General features: G+C 50.1%; 1 protein-coding gene across 2 annotated transcripts in view; it reads left to right on the forward strand.

The window, feature by feature from the left end:
• The window catches only part of LOC130131335 (rho GTPase-activating protein 6-like), an 88,300-nt gene that overhangs the window by 34,152 nt on the left and 31,648 nt on the right, over positions 1 to 22,500 (forward strand). For both annotated transcript variants that reach the window (XM_056300993.1, XM_056300992.1), the window contains exons 2-3: positions 9,210 to 9,369; positions 19,007 to 19,078. In XM_056300993.1, coding sequence (XP_056156968.1) covers positions 9,210 to 9,369; positions 19,007 to 19,078 — 232 coding nt within the window. The remainder of the gene's footprint in view (positions 1 to 9,209; positions 9,370 to 19,006; positions 19,079 to 22,500) is intronic.

Below are 22,500 nucleotides of genomic sequence, written 5' to 3' on the forward strand. Positions count from 1 at the left end.
TTTTCACTGGAAAATCTGTAATTGCAAATATTGACACTTTTGCAGGGGGAAAAATATGGAAATGTTGTCGGGAGACAGACAAGGTATTGATCTCTGCGATCTCAACCCCTGAACTTGTGTACTGTTTGTTGTTAGCGGGATGCAACTGTAGTGTGTGTGTGTGTGTGTGTGTGTGTGTGTGTTTCTGAACACGATCAGATGGGTAACAGCACCAGCCTAGTTCTGCCCCTGTGTGGCTGCAGTACTGCAGACATCAGCGCCACTGGTCTCGTGTCATGGGGGTGTGTGGCACATCCACAGGAGAGCGTTGCTGAGTTGTGGTTGGCTGACGGCTGCGTTATGCCTCATGGAGGACAGCAGTGTTTGCAGCTATAATTCAGTACCTCGAAACTTGAGGGTTGGCGTCCGGGTAGCGTGGCGGTCTACTCTGTTGCCTACCAACAAGGGGGGTCGCCGGTTTGAATCCCCGTGTTGCCTCTGGCTTGGTCGGGCGTCCCTACAGACACAATTGGCCGTGTCTGCGGGTGGGAAACCGGATGTGGGTATGTGTCCTGGTCGCTGCACTAGCGCCTCCTCTGGTCGGGCGGGGCGAGGGGGATCTGGGGGGAAGACCGGGATCCTCCCACACGCTACGTCCCCCTGGCGAAACTCCTGACTGTCAGGTGAAAAGAAGCAGCTGGTGACTCACATGTGGGTATGTGGCCTGGTTGCTGCACTAGCGCCTCCTCTGGTCGGGCGGGGCGAGGAGGATCTGAGGGGAAGACCGGGATTCTCCCACACGCTACGTCCCCCTGGCGAAACTCCTGACTGTCAGGTGAAAAGAAGCAGCTGGTGACTCCACATGTGGGTATGTGGCCTGGTCGCTGCACTGGCGCCTCCTCTGGTCGGTCGGGTCGCCTGTTCGGGGGGGGGGCAACAGGTGGGAATAATGTGAATCCCCCCCCCATGCGCTATGTCCCCCTGGTGAAACTCCTCACTGTCAGGTGAAAAGAAGCAGCTGGCGACTCCACATGTATCGGAGGAGGCATGTGGTAGTCTGCAGCCCTCCCCGGATCGGGATGGAAGAGTGAGATCATTGGCCGGATACAATTGGGGAGAGAAAAAGGGGGGAAAAATCCGGAACAAAAAAAAATATGATGATGATGATGATGATGATGATGATGAGGCCCTGTGATGGACTGGCGGCCTGTCCAGGGTGTCTCCCCACCTGCCGCCCAATGACTGCTGGGATAGGCTCCAGCATCCTCGCAACCCTGAGTAAGGATAAGCGTTTTGGATAATGGATGGATGGATGGATGATGATGATGATGATGATAATGATGATGATGATGATGATTGTCTTTCAGTTGTTGTCGTCATTTTTGTTGTTATTGTGTTTATGCGTGCGTGCACTTACGACGATTTTAACGGTCGATGCCGAGTCACAGACAGTTTCCTGTGCCGTGTCCAAAAACGGGGCATTGAACGAACGGGGAAGTGGAAACGGGCGTTGAATCATGGAAACGTGATGTTTTGTTTTGCACTGAATCAGCAACGATTTTATGCTCCGCATCACAGCAACAAGTGTCTCTATATGTGTGTGTGTGTGTGTGTGTGAGGTACGTCGCCATAGCGATGTCCCCCCCCCTCCTCTTCTTTGCCCTCCTCATTCTCTGTGGATGCGTTGCCGCGGAAACTGACACAGTCCCTCGCCTGCGGTTTTTGCCATTTGTCCTTTTTGTTTGGAATACAACAAAAGCCGCACACTGTATATCCAAGTGCTATTAGTCATGTAACTCCACGGGCCCTCCTCGTCCCCTCGTCCGTCCAACTCTGCATCTGCAAGTGATGAATGCAAATCAACAGCAGCGAGATGCAAGGCGATGCCAAACAGAGAGACGTCTGTTGTTAAACCGGTGGTTCAATTCCACTGCGTGTTTTTCATTCTGACTTAAAGCACGGCCCAGTGAATTGTTTGACGGCACACTCGCGTCGAGTCTTTTTGGATAGTACCACTTGCTCTAACTTACATCGAAACGTGTAAATCTTTCAAATCTCTCCCAGTAGACCTTTTTCTACATCCTTCTATCCCCCCCTTCATTCATTTATTGCCTCTTTCTGTCTTTCTTTCTGGGTGAGGTCATCTAATTGTGCCTTTTCACAATGGATGATGAAGCTGATGTCAAATGAACGGCTTGCATGGACGTTTCTTGTGCAAAATTGAAAGACAACTGAGCAAAATGGCAGAAAGTCGCACTTGTCAGACCTGCAATAATGCAGTTACAGTCAGAGCGTTAAGTGGGAAAAGTGCCAATACTCCTCTTATTCACGTGTTGGCGTGCGTATTGGCCGGTATCATCAGCAAATCATTAGACTAACCCCTGACGGAGAAAAGTCAGCAGGCCAGAACGGGAACAGGTGGGGGTCAAGTACTGCTCCCTGGGTAATGCCGTTTACTTAGGGCCGTTATGATTTGCCCAGAGAACCTGATATGGAGTTACAGAGAGGGCAGAAAGGAGTACCGGCAGCTTGTGAGAGCTGCCAGTGCCCAAGAAAAAGTCACGGTACACCAAAGAGTAAAATGTAGAAGTGCCGGTACTGCGAACCGGTGAGTACCGGCCCACTTCAAGCACAGATTACGGTTCCACAATACAGTTGAAGAAGAAAATAGCCTGGGGAATTCAAAGCGGATAGATAGATTAGGGGTGAAATTATTTTCTTGGTAGCTGAAGAGAGGAACAAACTACTTCAGAAACAAACATTTGGATGTCCTGTATGACCATGTCATCCTGCATGACTCGTACGAGTTCTCGATGGCTATGTTGAGTATTTATGCTAGTAGCACTATTAGGGGTTAGGTATTTATCCCGGCCAGTACTATCCACACAAAAAAATGCATGCACTGCTGATAGAAATGGATGTTTACCGTTCAGTCGCTCCAGATATCCATATTAAGAGTGGAGGAAGAGGAATATGAAGTCTCGAGTGAAGTCAGCTCTTGATTACAGATCAAGGTTGCGCTGATCCCCAGCCACTCGACTGTATTGGCATAAGAGGAGGGGCAGTGTGATGATGATAATGATGATGATAATGATGTTGATAGTGATGATGATGATGATGATGATGATGCAGCTATGAGGGGCTAGTGAAAATCTAGTATAGGCTGTGGAAGGTGAACAATCTGGGCTGTAGAAGCGTGTATTTAGTAATATATACCCAAACTGGGAGCGGGAAGACTGATCCGTCAGATAATTAACATTCCTGACATTCCCATCAGGAGAAAGACAGAAAGTTTGAAGATCTGTATAGCACGCTGTGCTGTGGATAACATGAGAACATCAGGATCTCGGCTCCCAAACAGTTTTAATCTCTTCAAATGATGTGTTGCTCCCTTGAGATGAAAAGTACTTTTCTTTTTAAGGTTCTGGTTCTCAGGAATTAGGTCTAAAAGATTCAAACCCTTTCAACGCAGCATTACTATTGGGATGTTGCAGTATTTTGATTGTGCCGTTGCACGTTGGTCATTTTTCTTTGTTAAGCCAATGGTAAATTAGTATACCACGAGGGCTGTGGTAATCCAGGGGCAAACCTGTTTCACACTTTCTTTTGTTCTTACGTCTTAAACGGACATTATGACCCACTGCTGCTGGGCGATATGGAAAGTGTTACCGTTACGATAATCGCTGGGAATTTTACATGATATTGAGATATCTGCTTCCGGTGTGGGAAGATGGCGGCGCGAATTCACTTTTGCGGCGGCCTCACCCAGTACTGTCCCTGCAGTGTCTTTGTCCACGTCTGCGTCTTAAGTTTTGTGTCTTTGTTTGCTTTTGATGGCTGGGAGAGCCTGGTCTGCTGCGTCCTGTAGGCCCAGGGATCACGGCCCTGCCTGGAGCTGCACCCGAGGAGGTAACACCGAGGGTGGTCTGACAGGGCACAGAAGCGGGGCAGGCTAAGCTAACTGCTAGCCCATGCAGACCGGTAGTTCTGATAACACAGAGGGCGGTCTGGTGGCGGCCTCACCTGGCGTTGACTGTGTTGCTTTTGGTGTCGTCTTGTGGAGTGCGGGGAGGTGTGTCGAGGGTGTTTGCTGGGAGAGCTGGCTTTGGATCGGCTGAGGGAGCCTGGTCTGCTGTGTCCGCTGGGCCCAAGGACCACGGCCCCTGCTCAAAGCTGCACCTCGTCCACTGTTGAGGTCTTGGTTGGATTGCTCTTTGTCAGGGACCCCCCCCCTTGACCTTTCCACCGTGGGTGACCCTACCAGGAGCATAGCTCCAGACGGCATTGCTCTCAGGGTCTCAGCGCCACGCAAGCTTCTCCAGTACGACAAGGTGACAATCCATGGAGAAGAATTGCCTGAATTGCCATGAATCTGAATCGCCTGCATCATATGGGGTCATCGAAGATGGCGGGACCCGTGTGGCGTCGGCGACATGTGAGGTCCTCTTGATCGACACCCCTTTTAGGCAGAGACAGACTCAAAACGAGTGCTTAACACTTTAATGCTCACGAGGCCCTGCGGCGGTAGTTAACAGGAAGCACACACCAAAAAAAAAACCCCTATAAAATGTATGCAGTGTTCACCGCTGCTACTCTGCCTAACTTTATGGCCCTTGTTAACAAGATGGCAGGTGTGTAAGTCGGCAATTATGTCAATCAGGACAGAGGCGGAAATTACTCCGGGACGTCGGGGTTAGCTCAAAGTACAGCCGATCATTTGAGATGGAACTTTTACTGGGCTGGTGCTGAAAATCGCTGAGGTATTTGGTTTGGACGGGGTACATCTTCTGGGGCCCCGAGGCAAAAACTGCCAATCACCAGACCTGAATCTGGAGTGACACAAATGCTGCTTAGAGAGTTTTAGACTCACGTTTGACCATGCAGGTTTTGTTGTTTGTTATATATGCCATCCTTCAGCCGGCTCAGTGATGGTCACCAGATTAGCTCTTCGGTGATAATCAAATTGAGACGTCAGTACCAGTTGTGACGGCTAAGAGTGCTCGGCCTTAAAATGCCATAACCGGAAAACCAAAAGGAAAAAGAAAATCCAGAACCTGCTTTCAGTCTGTTGTAGAGTAATGCGGAAGAAAGGGGGCTTGTGTTCAACACCCTACTATATACAAAGACAGGTAGCATGTCGATCTGCTTGTTTGTCTTTCTCTGTCGGCCTTCCTCTGTTTGTGTGTCTTCTGTGTTTCTGAGGAAGATGGGGGAAGAGGAGACATGCACGCCTGCATGTGTGCGTCTCCACGTGTTAAAGCGTGCATCCCGACCAATGGGAACAACGCAGAGAAAGTTGAATCAGCTCATCTGGACACAAGGTTTATTGACAGACACTCGGCAGGAACGTTTCATCTCTCAGCTAAGTGACCTGTTCAGTCTCAACTGACTGCAGGTGTCCCCGCCCTTATAAACAATAGCGGCATAATGACCGAAACCAACGATCGGTTTCATGTGCAAATTGCCGTGAGCGTTAACTAGAGTTTCAATGGCCACGTGTGCTATTCACAGAGGATTGGGGAATAGTTGCAACGGTGACAGATGTAGTCTGTGGTTCAGGGGTGGTCGTTCCCTCTTCACACAGGTGGCCTCTTTGACTCCCCGTTCAAACCAGCGTTCCTCCCTATCAAGGATGTGCACATCCTCATCCTTGGAAAGAGTGGCCACTGGCCTGTAGATGGGTGTAGACCGCGGAGTCCTGGTCTGACGAGGTCCCTCTTCTGTTCCCCAGTCCTCTGTGAATAGTACACATGGCCACTGTAACTTGTAAGTTTGTAACTTTGCATTATTATAACTTGTAACTTTGTAACATCGTAACTTTGTAACTTGTAACATTGCAACTTGTAACTTTGTAGCCTTTGACATTGTAAGATTGCAATGTCACGCCCCTATTTGCATATGAAACTGGTCGTTGGTTTCCGTCATTATGCCACTGTATTGTTTATAGGGGTGGGGATACCTGTGGCCAGTTTAGACTGAAGAGGTGACTGAGATGAGGGATGAAATGTTTCTCCCAGTAAACGTTGTGTCCAGATGAACTGATTCAACCTTCTTTGATTTTCTTACCTGGATTATTGAGCACGCATCAATACAATGGAAACAAACTTTCACCAGCTATAAAATACACAGAAGTATTATTAGTTTGTAAAATACAGTAAAAAAACTGATATGCCTTTTATGCAAACTTTTGACAGTTTTTGTAACGCAATGTCATGTAACCGATACATCACAAGATAGCCAAACAACACATCCTTTTTCAGTCAAACAAAACGCTGACGTCTTGAATTTGATGGAGAACTAAGCCATACACAGGCCTTTCCGTTGATTTCAGCCTCCTTGTTGAACAAGATGTAAAACATCAGACTGTAGTATTTCTTCTTACTCTCCCACAAACATTCCTTCGGTGTGTCATAGTTTGGAGAATGGGGTTCATCCGCACCTTTTCAGAAACCCTGCCAGGCTGGCGAAGGAAGGAGAGGCCTCCCACTTTACCAGCTATTTGTCTTTTCCTCGGCTCTGCTCTCTCTCTCTGTGTGTGTGTGTGTGTGTGTGTGTGTGTAGACCAGGTTTTTCTATCCTAATGGGGACCAACCGTCTCCATTAGGATAGAATAACCTGAAACCACCTACCTTGTGGGGACATTTTACGAGTCCCCGTGAGGGACAGGGTCTATTTTGGGATCAGGACTTCGGTTTAAGGTTAAGGTAAGGGTTAGGGTTAGGGTTAGGATCAGGTTAAGGTGAGGGTAAGTGTTAAGGTTAGACATATAGTTAAAGATTAGGGTTAAGGGCTAGGGGATGAATGTAGCCAATGAGGGGTCCCCACAAGTATAGGTTGACATGGTGTGTGTGTGTGTGTGTGTTTGCATATATGCCTCAAGCTGTGTGTGAGGTCAGTGGAATGAACCAAGATAGAAAAATGTTCCCTAATCCAGCGATAAGGAATGGCAATGCACACAGAGACAAAGTCTCTCTCTCTTTCTGTCTTCATCTCTCTAGCTCTCACTCGCTCTTTCTGTCTCTCTGTCTCCGTCTCTCGCTCTCTCCATGTTTCTCTCTCTCCCTCTCTCTCTCTCTCTCTCTCTCTCTCTCTCTCTCTCTCTCTCTCTCTCTCTCTCTCTCTCTCTCTCTCTCTCTCTCTCTCACACACACATAAACCAGGGTAGGTTGTACAAGTCTGCAGTGTTGCACTCTGCCTGCTCCTATAGGATGAATTACCCCTATAGGTAAAAGAAAAAAAAATGCTATCTCGTCTTGTCTTATCTTATCCTGAAGGTATGCGTCTTTCACTCAATTCGAGCAGGCTGCCTTTCCCAACTTGTTTTTTCCTCCCTAGATTTGTGAATGATTTCACTGTTGCATGCTAGTTTTATTGCCTTCCCGGGGGGCCGGGGGGGGCGGGGGGGGGGAGTAGAACAGCTATGGCAGCAAAACTGTTCATAAAAAAAAAAAAGACAAAAAAACAACGTTGTTGATGAAAGGTCGCGGTGCCAAATCGCCCAGAGCCAAGTAAAGAGCCGGGCCAAATGTCGTCTTTTAGTTCTGCTCGTAGACAAAAAAGTAGCTCTGCCAACAAAACGTCTGTGGAGGGGTAACTCTGAGAGATCGCGTTTCATTGACGTAAATTAAGTTATCTTTAATGGATGCATCTGATTGTTAAACATCCATGTAAAATCAATGCTCTATGCACTGATGCGGCGTGCACAAAAAAGGGCCATTACGTAATTTCCAAGGCCCACAGACAGTTGTGTCGATGGTTACATATCAGTCTTCTGCCTGGGTACAAAGTGAAATAAATGCGGGATCTCTCTGTTCCTATCGCTGCTTACTCCTTCCAGACTTATTCTCCTCTTTCTCTCGCTCCTTTCTTCCTTTTCGTCTCCTCCTGACCTCTCCCTTTCTCCCAGTAGGGAGGAGGAATGCATGACCGGAGAGCACAGATCCAGACGACTCAAATGTTCACCAAGGGGGGGGGGTTGCCTTCTATTCTATTCTACTCTATTCTATTCTATTCTATTATATTCTATTATATTCTACTCATTTCAATTCAGTTCTATTCTACTCCGTTCTATTCAGTTCCATTCTATTCTGCGCAGTTCTTTTCGGTTCTATTCTATGCAGTTCTATTCTACTCCACTCGGTTCTATTCAGTTCTCTTCTACTCGGTTCTATTCTGTTTTATTCTAGCCAGTTCTATTTAGTTATAGTCTATTTAGTTATAGTCTATTCTATTCACTTCTATTATACTCAGTTCTACCCAATTCTATGCTCCTCGGTTCTATTCTGTTCTATTCTACCCAGTTCTATTTAGTTCTAGTCTATTTAGTTCTAGTCTCTTCTATTCTATTATATTCAGTTCTATCCAATTCTATGCTCCTCGGTTCTATTCATTTCTAGTCTACTCAATTCTATATATTTCTGTTCTGTTCTACTCAGGTATATTCAGTTCGATTCTACTCTACTCAATTCTATTCTGTTCTATTCCACTGGCTCTCAGGGTTAAGCCAACGATGCTTGCTGATGCAAACGACCGTCTGTTCTTCGTTAGCCAGATCAGTTGAAGAAGCATTAAAATATAATAGAGGTGACTCATGTTTACACGGAGAGACAGTTATGGTGGCTGTCCTCCAATCCTCTCTGGCCCTCGACACGCTCTCTCGCTCGCCTCCTTCCCCGGGATATTATATTTACTCCGCCGTCTGTTTTTCCGGGGCGAGGAAAACATGCCGCAACATACAGTGAAGGGCGACGAGGAACGACGTCAGTATGGTCCCGTCGCTATGGAGACATGCACATTTATCTGCATCCTAAACTTGCCATTTTGTTTCGCGTGTGCATCTGCCCTGTACCCATGCACCCATGCACCCATGCATCCATCTGTCTTTACATTGTGTCCGCATTATGTGCACATTGTGTTGGCATATAGACTGTTAGATTTAAAGTCGTTATTGATATGATTCCAAACATGTGAAGGAAATCCACGGGACCCTCCCCTGCACACTGCTTACCCGCCATACCGTCTGCTGATACGAGCAGCTTGAAACACATTGCTGCACACCTGTTCTGTACGTTTAATGAGGGGTTGTGAAACAATGCGCATTCACACAACTTCCATGTATGTATATGTGTGTGGACCTGCACTCGCAGATCTGTAAAATGCAAACACCTCCTAACCCGTGAATGTGTCAGGAGCCGAGCGAGCTGTTTAACGGTCCTCTCTGTTCTTTATAGGGTGACTTCACCTGGAGCAGCCTGTCGGGGCGGAGCGTGCGTCTGACGCCGGTGGCCATCCAGAGCCTGTCTGAGCTGGAGAGGGCCAGGCTGCAGGAAGTGGCCTTCACCCGCCTGCACCAGGACTACGACCTGGGATGTCAGATAACCATGCCGAAAGGTAAAGGAGCGTCAGGGTGTGTAAGATGTAAGATGAGGCAAGGTAGTTGTTGATTAGAATCAGAATCAGGAACACTTTGTCGTTTCATTTCATGCACTTATGCGCATGAAATGAAACAAAATATCGTTCCCCGCAGCCCACAGCAGTGCAACACAAACACGAAAACACAGAAACCACAAGAACACATATATCCATACTATCACGTCTATCTAAACTAAAAAAAAAAAATTAACAAAAAATCCCGGTCCAGGAGAACGAACGCCAGCCAGGATGACTGTCAGAACTGCAGGTCTGCATGGGCTAGCAGTTAGCTTAGCCTGCCCCACTTCCGCGTCCTGTCAGACCGCCCTCGGTGTTTCCTCCTCGGGAGCAGCGCCGGTCATTGCCGTGGATCTTGGGCCCACCAGACGCACCAGACTAAGCTCCCTCAGCTGATCAAACACCAGCTTTCCCAGCCAGACACCTTCAACACACCTTCCCACACTCCACACGACGACACCAAAAACACCACAGTCAACGCCAGGCGAGGCCGCCGCCATACCACCCTCAGTGTTACCAGAACTGCCGGTCTGCATGGGCTAGCAGTTAGCTTAGCCTGCTCCGCTTCCGCGCCCTGTCAACCCGCCCTCGGTGTTTCCTCTTCGGGCACAGCTCCGGGCAGGGCCGTGGTCCCTGGGCCCACAGGACCCAGCAGACCGAGCTCTCCCAGGTGATCTAGCACCAGCTCTCCCAGCCAACCCTAATCAGACCAACGAAGACAAACTTAGATGCAGATGTGGACAAAGACGCTGCATGGACGGTACTGGGTGAGGCCGCCGCAAATGTGAACTCGCGCCGCCATCTTTTACACCGGTACTGGGTGAGGCCGCAGCAAACGTGAATTTGCGCCGCCATCTTCCCATCTTAATTAGAGAGTCACGAGTTCAATTCCATGGGAACATGTCCTCACTGTTCTCTTTTGATAATTTGGTGTGTGTGCGTGTGCGCACGTGCATGCATGCATGTGTGTGGCTGCACATCCTGTGACGGACCGGTGACCAGTCCAGGGAGTCTGCCTGCGGGGATGAGCCCCTGCTCACCATGCCTCCCCCCCCCATTAGCTTTAAGTGAACACGGTCGGTCAGTGAGTGCCTATTACACTCGGGTCGATCAGTGTTGAACAAACGCCAGCAGCGTTTTCCGGCCTGCTTGTAAATTCGGACCGAGGTTGACACTCCCATAAGTGCACAGTGTGTAACTGTTGACTTTATATAGCTAACTTTCAGATGCTCCCCGTAACCGTCTAAACCTTATCAGTAAATTCCCCTGGACTCCTAAACAAACCGAAATGCTGTTTAGCTGGAACATACTTGTCCCTGTGTGTGTGTGTGTGTGTGTGTGTGTGTGTGTGTGTGTGTGTGTGTGTGTGTGTGTGTGTGTGTGTGTGTGAGCTTGAGCAAGTGGTCTCAGACAGTCCAGTGAAGGAAAGTCGTTGCACCAGCCTTCGACCACATCCTCTTATCGCCCCCTCCAGCGTGTGTTACGGAAGTCGTGTCATAGAAAAGCTGTGACAGCACATGATTTGAGATGTAAACCAAACTTCACGGTTGCTTCCTGTTTGACGTGCTATCCGACAAAACAGGCTGTGCGACGCCCCCCCTCTGTGTGTGTGTGTGTGTGTGTGTGTGTGTGTGTGTGTGTGTGTGTGTGTGTGTGTGTGTGTGTGTTGTTGGCCAACCCTGCCGCTGTTAAACTCTTCACATCATGCTCGAGCAAAAGGCGTATTTTGTCCAACAGTAAAATGAAACATCTTTCAAGGAAAACACAAGGTTTTAATGGAAATCCGATGGCTCTGTTCAGATTTGTCCAAAGCCTTCAAGGTTTCAGAGTTGCCTCTTTCGAACACTGCAGGATAACCAGAGGGGATTTCACTCCTACGTAGAACGACCGCGGGCCGTCAAAATGACCGCCACGTTTTTAAACGCCATATTCTGTCGAGTTGAGATGTTAACGCATTGCGTGTGTTAGTGTGTCTGTTAAGACACGACTGACGCCAAAATCAACGTTTTAACAACTTTAATACCTATTTTTCCAACGATTTAAAATGGCCGCCGTCCAACGCCTGGAAACGCTGCGGCGCCTCGGTGGGCAGTCGCGGTGCGTCTGCAAGCAGACATGTTGGACATAATCAAGAAATCAAGTTTGGACTGTTTCTCTCCGCTGGAGGGCGCTAGTGTGTTTCTAGGACAGAGCAACGAACTTCGCGAAGGACACGACGCCACCAAACACGCGTCGTAAATAGTGACACGACGCTCGCACGATGACGCGCAAATTACGCGCGGTCATTTTGACCGCCCGTGGTCGTTTTAGGTAGAGCTCGTCGTAACTTTTTTTTGTGCAGTGATCTGAAACCCATTTTAATGCAAATATGTTCAATTTTAGGGGCGTTCAGCGAGCGGCAGGTCTGTATCTCCCCCCCCCCCCACAAAGTTATTAAACTTTGAAAATCCAAAACCGCCTTGGTCGTTGTAGTGTGACCACCATGGCGTTGGGCCATTGGTTCTTTATCGCTAAACCTATTGAACGTGGCCCCACACATGCTAAACCCGTACGCACACCGGGTTAAGTAGGTTAAGGGGGCGACAGCGGCTCAGCGGGTCGTCTGGTTAACTGGAGGGTCGCCGGTTCGATCCTCGGCTCCTCCTTGCAAAAAAATAAATAAATGTCGAGGTGTCCTTGAGCAGGACACCCAATCCCTAACTGCTCCAGATGAGCTGGTTGGTGCCTCGCATGCACTCATGCACATGCACACCCATGCACATGCACACCCATGCACCCATGTGCACGCACGTTGTCAGTGTGTGTGTGCGCGCACGTGGGTGCATGCGAGTCACTCATTGGTTGCAAAGCGCTTAAGCCGACTGTTGCAGCCAGAAAACCGTTACGCAACCCACTTGCCACTATAAGTAAACCGGTCGTGATCAAGCCTGCTGCGCGGCATGGTTTATCTACATTATCATCTTCATTATCATTTTATGACACAATAAAAGGATATTTATTGCCTGGTAGCGAACACAGTTTACAGCGCCTGGCGCACAAACGGATTGTGTATAATGTAGGGGAGCAAGCCCGTCGCCGTGTCCGAACGGCGGGAAATGTATAGCATTCAGATGATACGCACGTCGACGGTGTCGCTGCTGGTCCGGTCAGGTCTTGCTGATGCACACGGCGAGACCTGCACGGAACGTGAGCTTGCACGACACGCCGGTCATGAAATGCCATGCACGTGTTATCAGCCTGGCTGTTCTCTGCACGCGTAAATGTGTTGCAGGTCATGCATGGCAGCCATTATCATTATTATTATTATTATTATTTTTAATTTCACATTGGGCTACGTGCACGGTCCTGCAGAGCGCGTGCTGCCGGGCCAGATGTCTGGCAGAGCAGCGCCGTGGCGCATGCGGCAGCCAGCCTCTGTAGTGGCCTGTATATTATCCAGGGCTTCACATTCCAGCTGAAGGTTAAACCGCTCCCTAACATGATTTAATGCACGCTCGTCCGTGTTGCTTATGAATTCCACAGCCCCCTGATGGCCGCCGTGTGCGCGGCGAGGGACATATTTCAACTTGTGTTTGTGTGTGTGTGTGTGTGTGTGTGTGTGTGTGCCGGAGTGTGTAGGGTGACATCTCAGCGACTTCGATGCAGGGGCCAAGTGGGTAGATGCCAACAGAGAGAGAGAGGAGGGAGGGAAGAGAGAACCAACGCATGGAGGATAGAAACCGTAGACGGGGGTCAGGGTGTGAGGCGGGGGGGGGGGGCGGGTGGGTAAACGGCTGGCCGAATTGTTTCACGGGTGGCTGAGGCTGAATTTGGGAGATTCGGAGGGCCGGGGAATTTCCGCGCGCCTTTGGGAGCCATCTGTCAAAAAATCCAAACCATTTCCTACCTCTCTCCCCTCCTCTTCTGTCTTTCTCCTTCCCTCTCTTTCTCACCCGTTCCCTGGCACACCTTCGTAACATCTGTTTTTCTTTCTCACCCTATCGCACACATCCTCTCTCTCTCTCTCTCTCTCTCTCTCGCCCTCGCTCTCTCTCGCTCGTCTTCACAACTCTCGCCCTGGTTCCCTCCCACTCCGAGGTGCTTCGCTGCTGGGTAGCCACGTGTAGCCTATAGTCAATTGAAAGAAAAAAAAAACTAGACTAAAGGCCAGTCAGACGTGGGGGAGAACTGCGTTATGTAACAACCTGGATATAATTGGACTCGCGCCTTCCGAGTTGAATTTCCTTTGGTTTGAATGGGGGTTGCATTGACCTCCGGTCTCAGTAGCTAAGGACAAAATTAGTAACTAATTGTCGTTTAAGTGCCTTAGCTGTCTGCTTCTGCTGAAATGCATGTACCCTCGCTGCACAGTTCTGTGTGTTTCAGGTGAGTAGGTATGGATCATGACTTGGATCTGGTCTGGATCCAGATCATGGATTTGATCCATACATGGTGCATGGAAAGATCATCATCGGCGGTCCCTCGAGGCCGAGTATGACCTGGAGTGACCACTCGAGGTCGAGCATGACCTTCTGGGTCCTTCCGGGTCTTCAGGTGGGCGTAGAGCCGGTCCTGGAGCCACATAATAGGGGGATTCCTGTGTGTGACAGCTTATTACGTGGAGAGGCTGATGTGCCTGCAGCCACCACACGGTCCTTGGCAGGGGGTGGCCAGAGTCCAACGGCATGGAGAAGCAAGACGATTGGGCACCACCCTCTGTTGCAGCCCTCATCCGCCTTCACTGCCGTTGTGACCTGGAGACGTCTTCTGCCAGTTCCGCCGTTGAGGTCTTTGTTGGATCCTGCCTCATCTGGAACCTCCCTCTTGACCTATCCACCTTGGGTGACCCTAGCAGGAGACAAGCTCTGGACGGCATAGCTTTTGGGATCATTGGTACACGCAAGCTTCTCCACCACGACAAGATGGCGATCCAGGAGAATTTTTTTTTTGGATTTTGATTTTGAGATACCTTATTAATCCCCGTGGGGAAATGATGCTCTGCGTTTAACCCATCCTAGCCATGTAGCTAGGAGAAGTGTGCAGCCGCCGTGCAGCACCCGGGGCCCAACTCCACTTCGTCTTGCCATGTCTCGGTCAGGGGCACAGACAGGAGTATAAACCCTAACATGCATGTTTCTTTTGATGGTGGGGGAAACCGGAGCGCCCGGAGAAAACCCACCTCAGAGACGGGGAGAAGATGCAAACTCCACACAGAGGACGACCTGGGATGACCCCCAAGGTTGGACCACCCCGGGGGTTCGAACCCAGGACCTTCTTGCTGTGAGGCGACAGCGCTAACCGCTGGGCCACCGTGCCGCAAGGTGAAGATGAAGAAGATGGAAAGAATACCGGTCTGAGGTCTACACAACTGTTTTGTTATCATTTTTTATCCACATAGAAGAACTGCTGAAGGCCTTGCGAGGCTCAAGACGCATTGGTCCACAAAAAAAAAAAGAAAAGAAAAGAAGAAACAATTGTTGAATGCCGGCAGCGAATTCCAAAAATGTTTAGTTTCATTTTTTAATCGCTGATTGGATTCCCTTGCTAACTAGTAAACCTGTAATCTGGAATCCTCCTTCCGAAGGAATTCGGTCACGGGAGTGGAGTTTGTCGGCGTAACCACACCCTGCAACACAAAGATGTAACGGAGCACTTGATGCATACTTGCAGAAAAACAGCACGTTCGTGTGCTCGCTGGGAAATGAGGCCTCGTTGAGGACTATTGCCAGGGCCCGTGCATCACCATGTTAACCTATTAAAAGCTAGATGAGGGGCGTCCCGGGTAGCGGTCCAGTCCGTTGCCTACCAACACGGGGATCGGCGGTTCGGGTCCCCGTGTCACCTCCGGCTTGGTCGGGCGTCCCTACAGACACAATTGGCCGTGTCTGCGGGTGGGAAGCCGGATGTGGGTGTGAGTCCTGGTCGCTGCACTAGCGCCTCCTCTGGTCGGTCGGGGCGCCTGTTCATGGGGGAGGGGTAACTGGGGGGAATAGCATGATCCTCCCACGTGCTATGTCCCGCTGGTGAAACTCCTCACTGTCAGGTGAAAAGCGGCTGGGCACTCCACAGGTGGGTATGTGTGCTGGTCGCTGCACTAGCGCCTCCTCTGGTCGGTCGGGGCGCCTGTTCATGGGGGAGGGGTAACTGGGGGGAATAGCGTGATCCTCCCACGTGCTATGTCCCGCTGGTGAAACTCCTCACTGTCAGGTGAAAAGCGGCTGGCCACTCCACAGGTGGGTATGTGTCCTGGTCGCTGCACTAGCGCCTCCTCTGGTCGGTCGGGGCGCCTGTTCATGGGGGAGGGGTAACTGGGGGAATAGCGTGATCCTCCCACGTGCTATGTCCCGCTGGTGAAACTCCTCACTGTCAGGTGAAAAGCGGCTGGCGACTCCACAGGTGGGTATGTGTCCTGGTCGCTGCACTAGCGCCTCCTCTGGTCGGTCGGGGCGCCTGCTCATGGGGGAGGGGTAACTGGGGGAATAGCGTGATCCTCCCACGTGCTATGTCCCGCTGGTGAAACTCCTCACTGTCAGGTGAAAAGCGGCTGGCCACTCCACAGGTGGGTATGTGTCCTGGTCGCTGCACTAGCGCCTCTTCTGGTTGGTTGGGGCGCCTGTTCGGGGAGGGGTACTGGGGGAATGGCGTGATCCTCCCACGCGCCACATCCCCCCGGCGAATCTCCTCACTGTCAGGTGAAAAGAAGCGGCTGGCGACTCCGCACGTATCGGAGGAGATATGTGGAGGTCTGCAGCCCTCCCCTGATCGGTGGGGGTGGAGCCGCGACCGGGACGGCTCGGAGGAGTGGGGTAATTGGCCGATACAGCTGGGGAGAAAAAAAAAGGGCGGGGGGGGGGGGGAATAAAAGGTAGATGTCTCCATACTGGGAAAAGCTGGCCGTGGGTCCCGAGGAAAATTGCTGGAAATCAACGAGGAGAAAAATGTGTAGTCCAGTAACAAAACCGAGCCAAGAAGAGGCTCGCATGATGCGGCTGACGGAGACTAGGACACGTCCAAGGTTTTCAAAACAGCAGATCATGGCAAAGTGCACTTTGGACCAGTCTGAGAGGAGATGACAACATGACGAGTTGTTTTTGGCTGTCTGCTCCGACAAAGGAAGAATTGGGGGGGGGGGGGGGATTTCAAAAAAAGCAAGCCCCGTGCCCAAATGATAGGATCACGTGAAGCCGTTGACCTCTGCATGAGCAGACGTTGACCTCTGCGTGTGCAGACGTTGACCTCTGCGTGTGCAGACGTTGACCTCTGCGTGAGCAGACGTTGACCTTCGCATGTGCAGACGTTCTGGACGGAGACGAGACGGTTTCCGTTTACCTGGAAAGGGTCCCACGCCTCCGCGGTCGCGTCTGCCTCGATTTTTCCAGCGTTCCCCCATCATTTCTCAGCGGGTTTCAGGAGTCATTCATCATGTTGACAGCTGGGGGAGCAGTCCTCTGGCCCTCCGCTCGCTTCCAGGGCAAACCCCGCGTTTCCCCTTCAGACCGGTGGCTGGGATCGTTTGTCTCGAGTCCAGCGGTCCCACTGTTTCTCCTCATACAGTACAGCAGGTGAGCGCGCTCATAATGCGACGTCACCGAGACTCGTGGAGTTTTTTTTATATGGTATTCCTGGTTGGACCTGGAAAGTTTTTTATGGTATTCCTGGTTTGACCTGGAAAGTTTTTTATGGTATTCCTGGTTGGACCTGGAAAGTTTTTTATGGTATTCCTGGTTGGACCTGGAAAGTTTTTTATGGTATTCCTGGTTGGACCTGGAAAGTTTTTTATGGTATTCCTGGTTGGACCTGGAAAGTTTTTTTATGGTATTCCTGGTTGGACCTGGAAAGTTTTTTATGGTATTCCTGGTTGGACCTGGAAAGTTTTTTTATGGTATTCCTGGTTGGACCTGGAAAGGTCAGCATCGTCCTGGCGCTCATAGAAAGGAGTTCTGATGAAAGATGTAATGCAGAATAGGAAAGGTGGTGGTGGGGGGTTAAGATATGTGTGTGTGGGGAGATCTAGGTGTGTGTGTGTGTGGGGGGGGGTCTAGGTGTATATGTGGGGGTCTAGGTGTGTGTGTGGGGGTCTAGGTGTGTGTATATGTGGGGGTCTAGGTGTGTGTATATGTGGGGGTCTAGGTGTGTGTATATGTGGGGGTCTAGGTGTGTATGTGGGGGTCTAGGTATATGTGTGGGGGGCTAGGTGTGTGTGTATGTGGGGGTCTAGGTGTGTGTATATGTGGGAATCTGGTGTGTGTGTGGGGGGGGTATGGAAAGCCCTATAGACTGAGAAGAAACGACAGCATAAATACAACTAGCAGCTCATTTTTCTTTTCTGAATCATCTGAGCTTTCATTTGTTTTCCTTTAAGTTACTTTTATTCAGCAGTGTTGGTTTGGATCAGAACCAGAGATTTGGACAGCGCGCTGCAGAGGAGAGCTGGCGAGCAGCGTCTACACTCCACTGGGCTGCTGCAGCGTAGTGTATCATCAGTATCGGGTGTTGGAAATGGGCCTTGGCTATTGTCATCCACTTTAAATGGACTGTGTGGGTTATGAAAGAGAACAGGGTGGTGTGTGTTCAAGAAACTCGACTCATTTGTTGTTGATTCGACTCATTTGTTGTGAAACTCGACTCATTTGTTGTCGACTCGACTCATCTGTTGTGAAACTCGACTCATTTGTTGTCGACTCGACTCATTTGTTGTCGACTCGACTCATTTGTTGTGAAACTCGACTCATTTGTGGTGAAACTCGACTCATCTGTTGTGAAACTCGACTCATTTGTGGTGAAACTCGACTCATTTGTTGTGAAACTCGACTCATTTGTTGTGAAACTCGACTCATTTGTTGTGAAACTGGACTCATTTGTTGTGAAACTCGACTCATTTGTGGTGAAACTCGACTCATCCATTGTGAAACTCGACTCATTTGTGGTGAAACTCGACTCGTTTGTTGTTGACTCTTTTGTTGTGAGTGGAAATCGTTTCGTCGTCACTTTTCAGTGAGTTGGAGTTTGAGCTAGAGCGACATTCCCCACTAGGGGTGGTGTTATTTAACAAATAAGGTGAGATGGGTAAAATTTGGGGGGGGGGGGGCACATGTGGCGCAGTGGTTAGCTCGTTCACCTCATAGCGAGGAGGTCCTGGGTTCGAACCCCGGGGTAGTCCAACCTTGAGGGTCGTCCCGGGTCGTCCTCTGTGTAGCGTTTGCATGTTGTCCCCGTGTCTGCGTGGGTTTCCTCCCACAGTCCAAAGACATGTAGGTCAGGTGAACTGGCCACACTACATTGTCCCTAGGTGTGTGTGTGTGTGTGTGTGTGTGTGTGTGTGTGTGTGTGTGTGTGTGTGTGTGTGTGTGTGTGTGTGTGTGTGTGTTGGCCCTGTGATGGACTGGCAGCCTGTCCAGGGTGTCTCCCCGCCTGCTGCCCAATGACTGCTGGGATAGGCTCCAGCAGTCATTGGGTCGGCTAAGTGGTTTGGATAATGGTTGATGGATGATGGATGGATGAATGGATGGATGGATGGATGATGGATGGATGGATGAATGATGGATGGGTAAAACTGGATGTTTGCTAAATGTATTGTTTTTTGTGAAGTAACGATTTCCTTTCCTTTGTTTCCATACAGATGGACAGAAGAGGAAAAAGTCTTTGAGAAGGAAGCTGGACTCTTTAGGGAAAGAGAAGAACAAAGACAAAGGTACACAGGGTTGATCTGCCTCTCTGTCTGTCTCTGTCTGTCTGTCTGTCTCTCTGTCTGTCTGTCTGTCTGTCTGTCTGTCTGTCTGTCTGTCTGTCTGTCTGTCTGTCTGTCTGTCTGTCTCTCTGTCTGTCTGTCTGTCTGTCTGTCTGTCTGTCTGTCTGTCTGTCTGTCTGTCTGTCTGTCTGTCTGTCTCTCTTTCTCGCTCATACATATTTATATACATGTATATCTTCCTCTTTCTTTCTCTCTCTCGCTCTCTCTGTTTCTCTCCCTCTGTTTCTCTCCCTCTGTTTCTCTCCCTCTGTGTTTCTCTCTCTGTCTCTCTCGCTTTCTCTGTCTGTCTGTCTGTCTGTCTGTCTCTCCCTCTGTGTTTCTCTCGCTTTCTCTCTCTCTGTCTGTCTGTCTCTCTCCCTGTTTCTCTCCATCTGTCTCTCTCTCTGTTTCTCTCTCTCTGTTTCTGCTCCCCCCCCCCCCGTGTTTCTCCCTGTTCCTCTTTCTCGCTCTCGCTTCCTTCCAAAGGACCAGAAGGCGAGTGGGGCCCCGCCCCCTCGTGCAGGTGACTGGCGGGGCCTACAGCAACACGGTTTCTGTTTACTGGCCCCAACAGTTTATATTTAGCGTAAGTGGAGAGACTCCTTGTAAGGGGCCCGGCTCACAGAGACAGCCACTCTTCTGCTCCATACACAGCATATTTGGCAGGGAGAGAAGGAGATCTTCGGCAAAGAGAGAGAGCGAGAGAGCGAGCGAGAGAGAGAGAGAGAGAGAGAGAGAGAGAGAGAGAGAGAGAGAGAGAGAGAGAGAGTAAACAGGCCTGCTTCATCCGAAATGAAGAAGAGATGGGGCGCGTGATTTACTAAGACCCCAAATGAGAAATGGCTGAATTCTCATCCTCGTTTAAACAGTCCGGGTCGTTGGATGAATTCCCCCCTATTCTTCATCAGCTAAGAATGGTCTTGTCAGTGATGACAGATGCAAACAACCGCACTTAAACGAATATTTTGGAACATCCGCAGTCCAAAATTTTAACCACCAACAACAAATAACCGAGGGCGAACAAACACCATCCATCCAAAATTACGGGGAAAAAAAAACAAACCAAAAACAAACCAGAACCAGACGTTATGAGGGAAACAACGAGATTGGGAAATGCGAGCGAGGCAGCGGTGCAGGGACGACAACGCCGGATAAAGCCCAGATGACGAACGGCCAGGGAGAACACCCATTCTTGGCAAATTCTCCAATTTTCCACACGAGCACCGCAGCCCCTTGAACTGCTGAAATGGATCCAGGGGTGACAAACACCAGTGTTTCACTTCAAGGCGCTGGGATGGACCGGTCCTCTACAAGGTTGCACGAGTTGACGTCAGCCAAGCTAGCTGGAAGTTAAAGCCCTCTCCAAGCCTGTATTGGTTCACAGTTACTCGGTAGTCATTTTTCTGCACCCCCCCCCCACCCATCCTGCACTTCAGACAGGTTAAACCAAATGCTGAGGACGATTTCTTTTTTGGGGGGAACCCCCCCCCCCCCTTTCCCCCCCGAATTTGTCCAACCATCCATTATCCAAACCACTTAACCTGCTCTCGGGGTCGCGGGGATGCTGGAGCCTATCCCAGCAGTCATTGGGCGGCAGGCGGGGAGACACCCTGGACAGGCCGCCAGGCCATCACAGCACCCACACACACACATTCATACCTAGAGACAATTTAGTACGGCAGATTCACCTGACCCACACGTCTTTGGACGGTGGGAGGAAACCGGAGCCCCCGGAGGAACCCATGCAGATATGCAAACTCTGCACGACGACCCGACTCTGTGATCAAGTCCTCAAAATTCAGCCGTTCGTTGCTGCAACTGACAGTAGACACTTGCAGGCTGTCGCTACTGCTAGCTAGCTAGCTAGTTGGGCATCCTGCACCGGCATGCCTTCTTCACTTTCTTCAGCTTTTTTGAGAAAGCTTTTTTGAAAAGAAAAGGAAGTGAAGGAAGCGCCCACAGTTATAAAACATTTTCCACTAATAAGTAGCTCCCCAGTTGTATCCGGCCAATTACCCCACTCTCCCGAGTCGTCCCGGCCGCTGCTCCCCCCTCTGCCGATCCGGGGAGGGCTGCAGACTACCACATGCCTCCTCTGATACATGTGGAGTCGCCAGCCGCTTCTTTTCACCTGACAGTGAGGAGTTTCGCCAGGGGGACATAGCACATGGGAGGATCATGCTCCCCCCCCCCCCCAGTTCCCCCTCCTCCCTGAACAGGCGCCCCGACCGACCAGAGGAGGCGCTAGTGCAGCGACCAGGACACATACCCACATTCGGCTTCCCTCCCGCAGACACGGTCAGTTGTGTCTATCGGGACGCCCGACTAAGCCTGAGGTAACACGGGGTTTCGAACCACCGAGCCCCGTGTTGGTAGTCAACGGAATAGACCGCTACGCTGTCTGTGAATGTTCTCATTCATCCAGGTCATGGTTCTCCAAAGGAGTTGAATCAAGTGCAACTGGACTTGGTATATATCCGTGAAGACGAGAGGCTTCCTCAGTTCGTGCCTTCCTGACTAGACCAAGCTACCATCAGCAGCCAGTCAGACTAGCTTGGTCTAGTCAGAAAGGCACGAACTGAGGGAGCCTCTTGGGTGAGAGGCGAGACGTCTTCACGGATATATACCAAGTCCAGTTGCACTTGATTCAACTCCTTTGGAAAGACCGCTACGCTACACGGACGCCATATCAGAGCCAGGTCTGGCAGTGGAAGACCTGCACATATACATAGGACTGACTCCCATGCTGCACGTCCGATGCACAGCTCTAACATAACGCTGTGGGTGAGTTAGGAAAGGCGGGAAAATAGATTTATGAATATTTTGACATGGGTGTGAGCAAGACGAAATGTGGTTGTGCCATGAGCACACGGCCAAGCTCGGAGGATTATCTGGAGTGCATTATGTGAGCAACGTACTGTCCGTTATGTGATCCAGACTGCGGATGTGCATGTGTAAGTGCATGTGTATGTTTATGCATGTGTGTGTGTGTGTGTGTGTGTTTATGCATGTGTGTGTGTGTGTGTGTCTGTGTTACATAAGACTTGCTCCTGTCACATTGTGAGGTTGTGGACCAGATTCATTGTGTCAAAACCTTAGTGGTCTTGTAGTTCATGAGCCACATCTCTTAACTTGTGGTTTTTGAAACCAAATGCCTTCTATGCCCCCCCACCCCTTTCTCCTCTCTCTCTCTCCTCTCTTCTCTCTCTTTTCTTGCTCTTGCGTTCCCTCCCTCTCTCTCTTTCTCTCTCTCTCTCTCTCTCTCTCTCTCTCTCTCTCTCTCTCTCTCTCTCTCTCTCTCTCTCTCTCTCTCTCTCTCTCTCTCTCTCTCTCTCTCCTCTCTTCTCTCTCTTTTCTTGCTCTTGCGTTCCCTCTCTCTCTCTCTC

This window comes from Lampris incognitus, chromosome 21, assembly GCF_029633865.1.
Source record: "Lampris incognitus isolate fLamInc1 chromosome 21, fLamInc1.hap2, whole genome shotgun sequence".
NCBI lineage: Eukaryota > Metazoa > Chordata > Actinopteri > Lampriformes > Lampridae > Lampris > Lampris incognitus.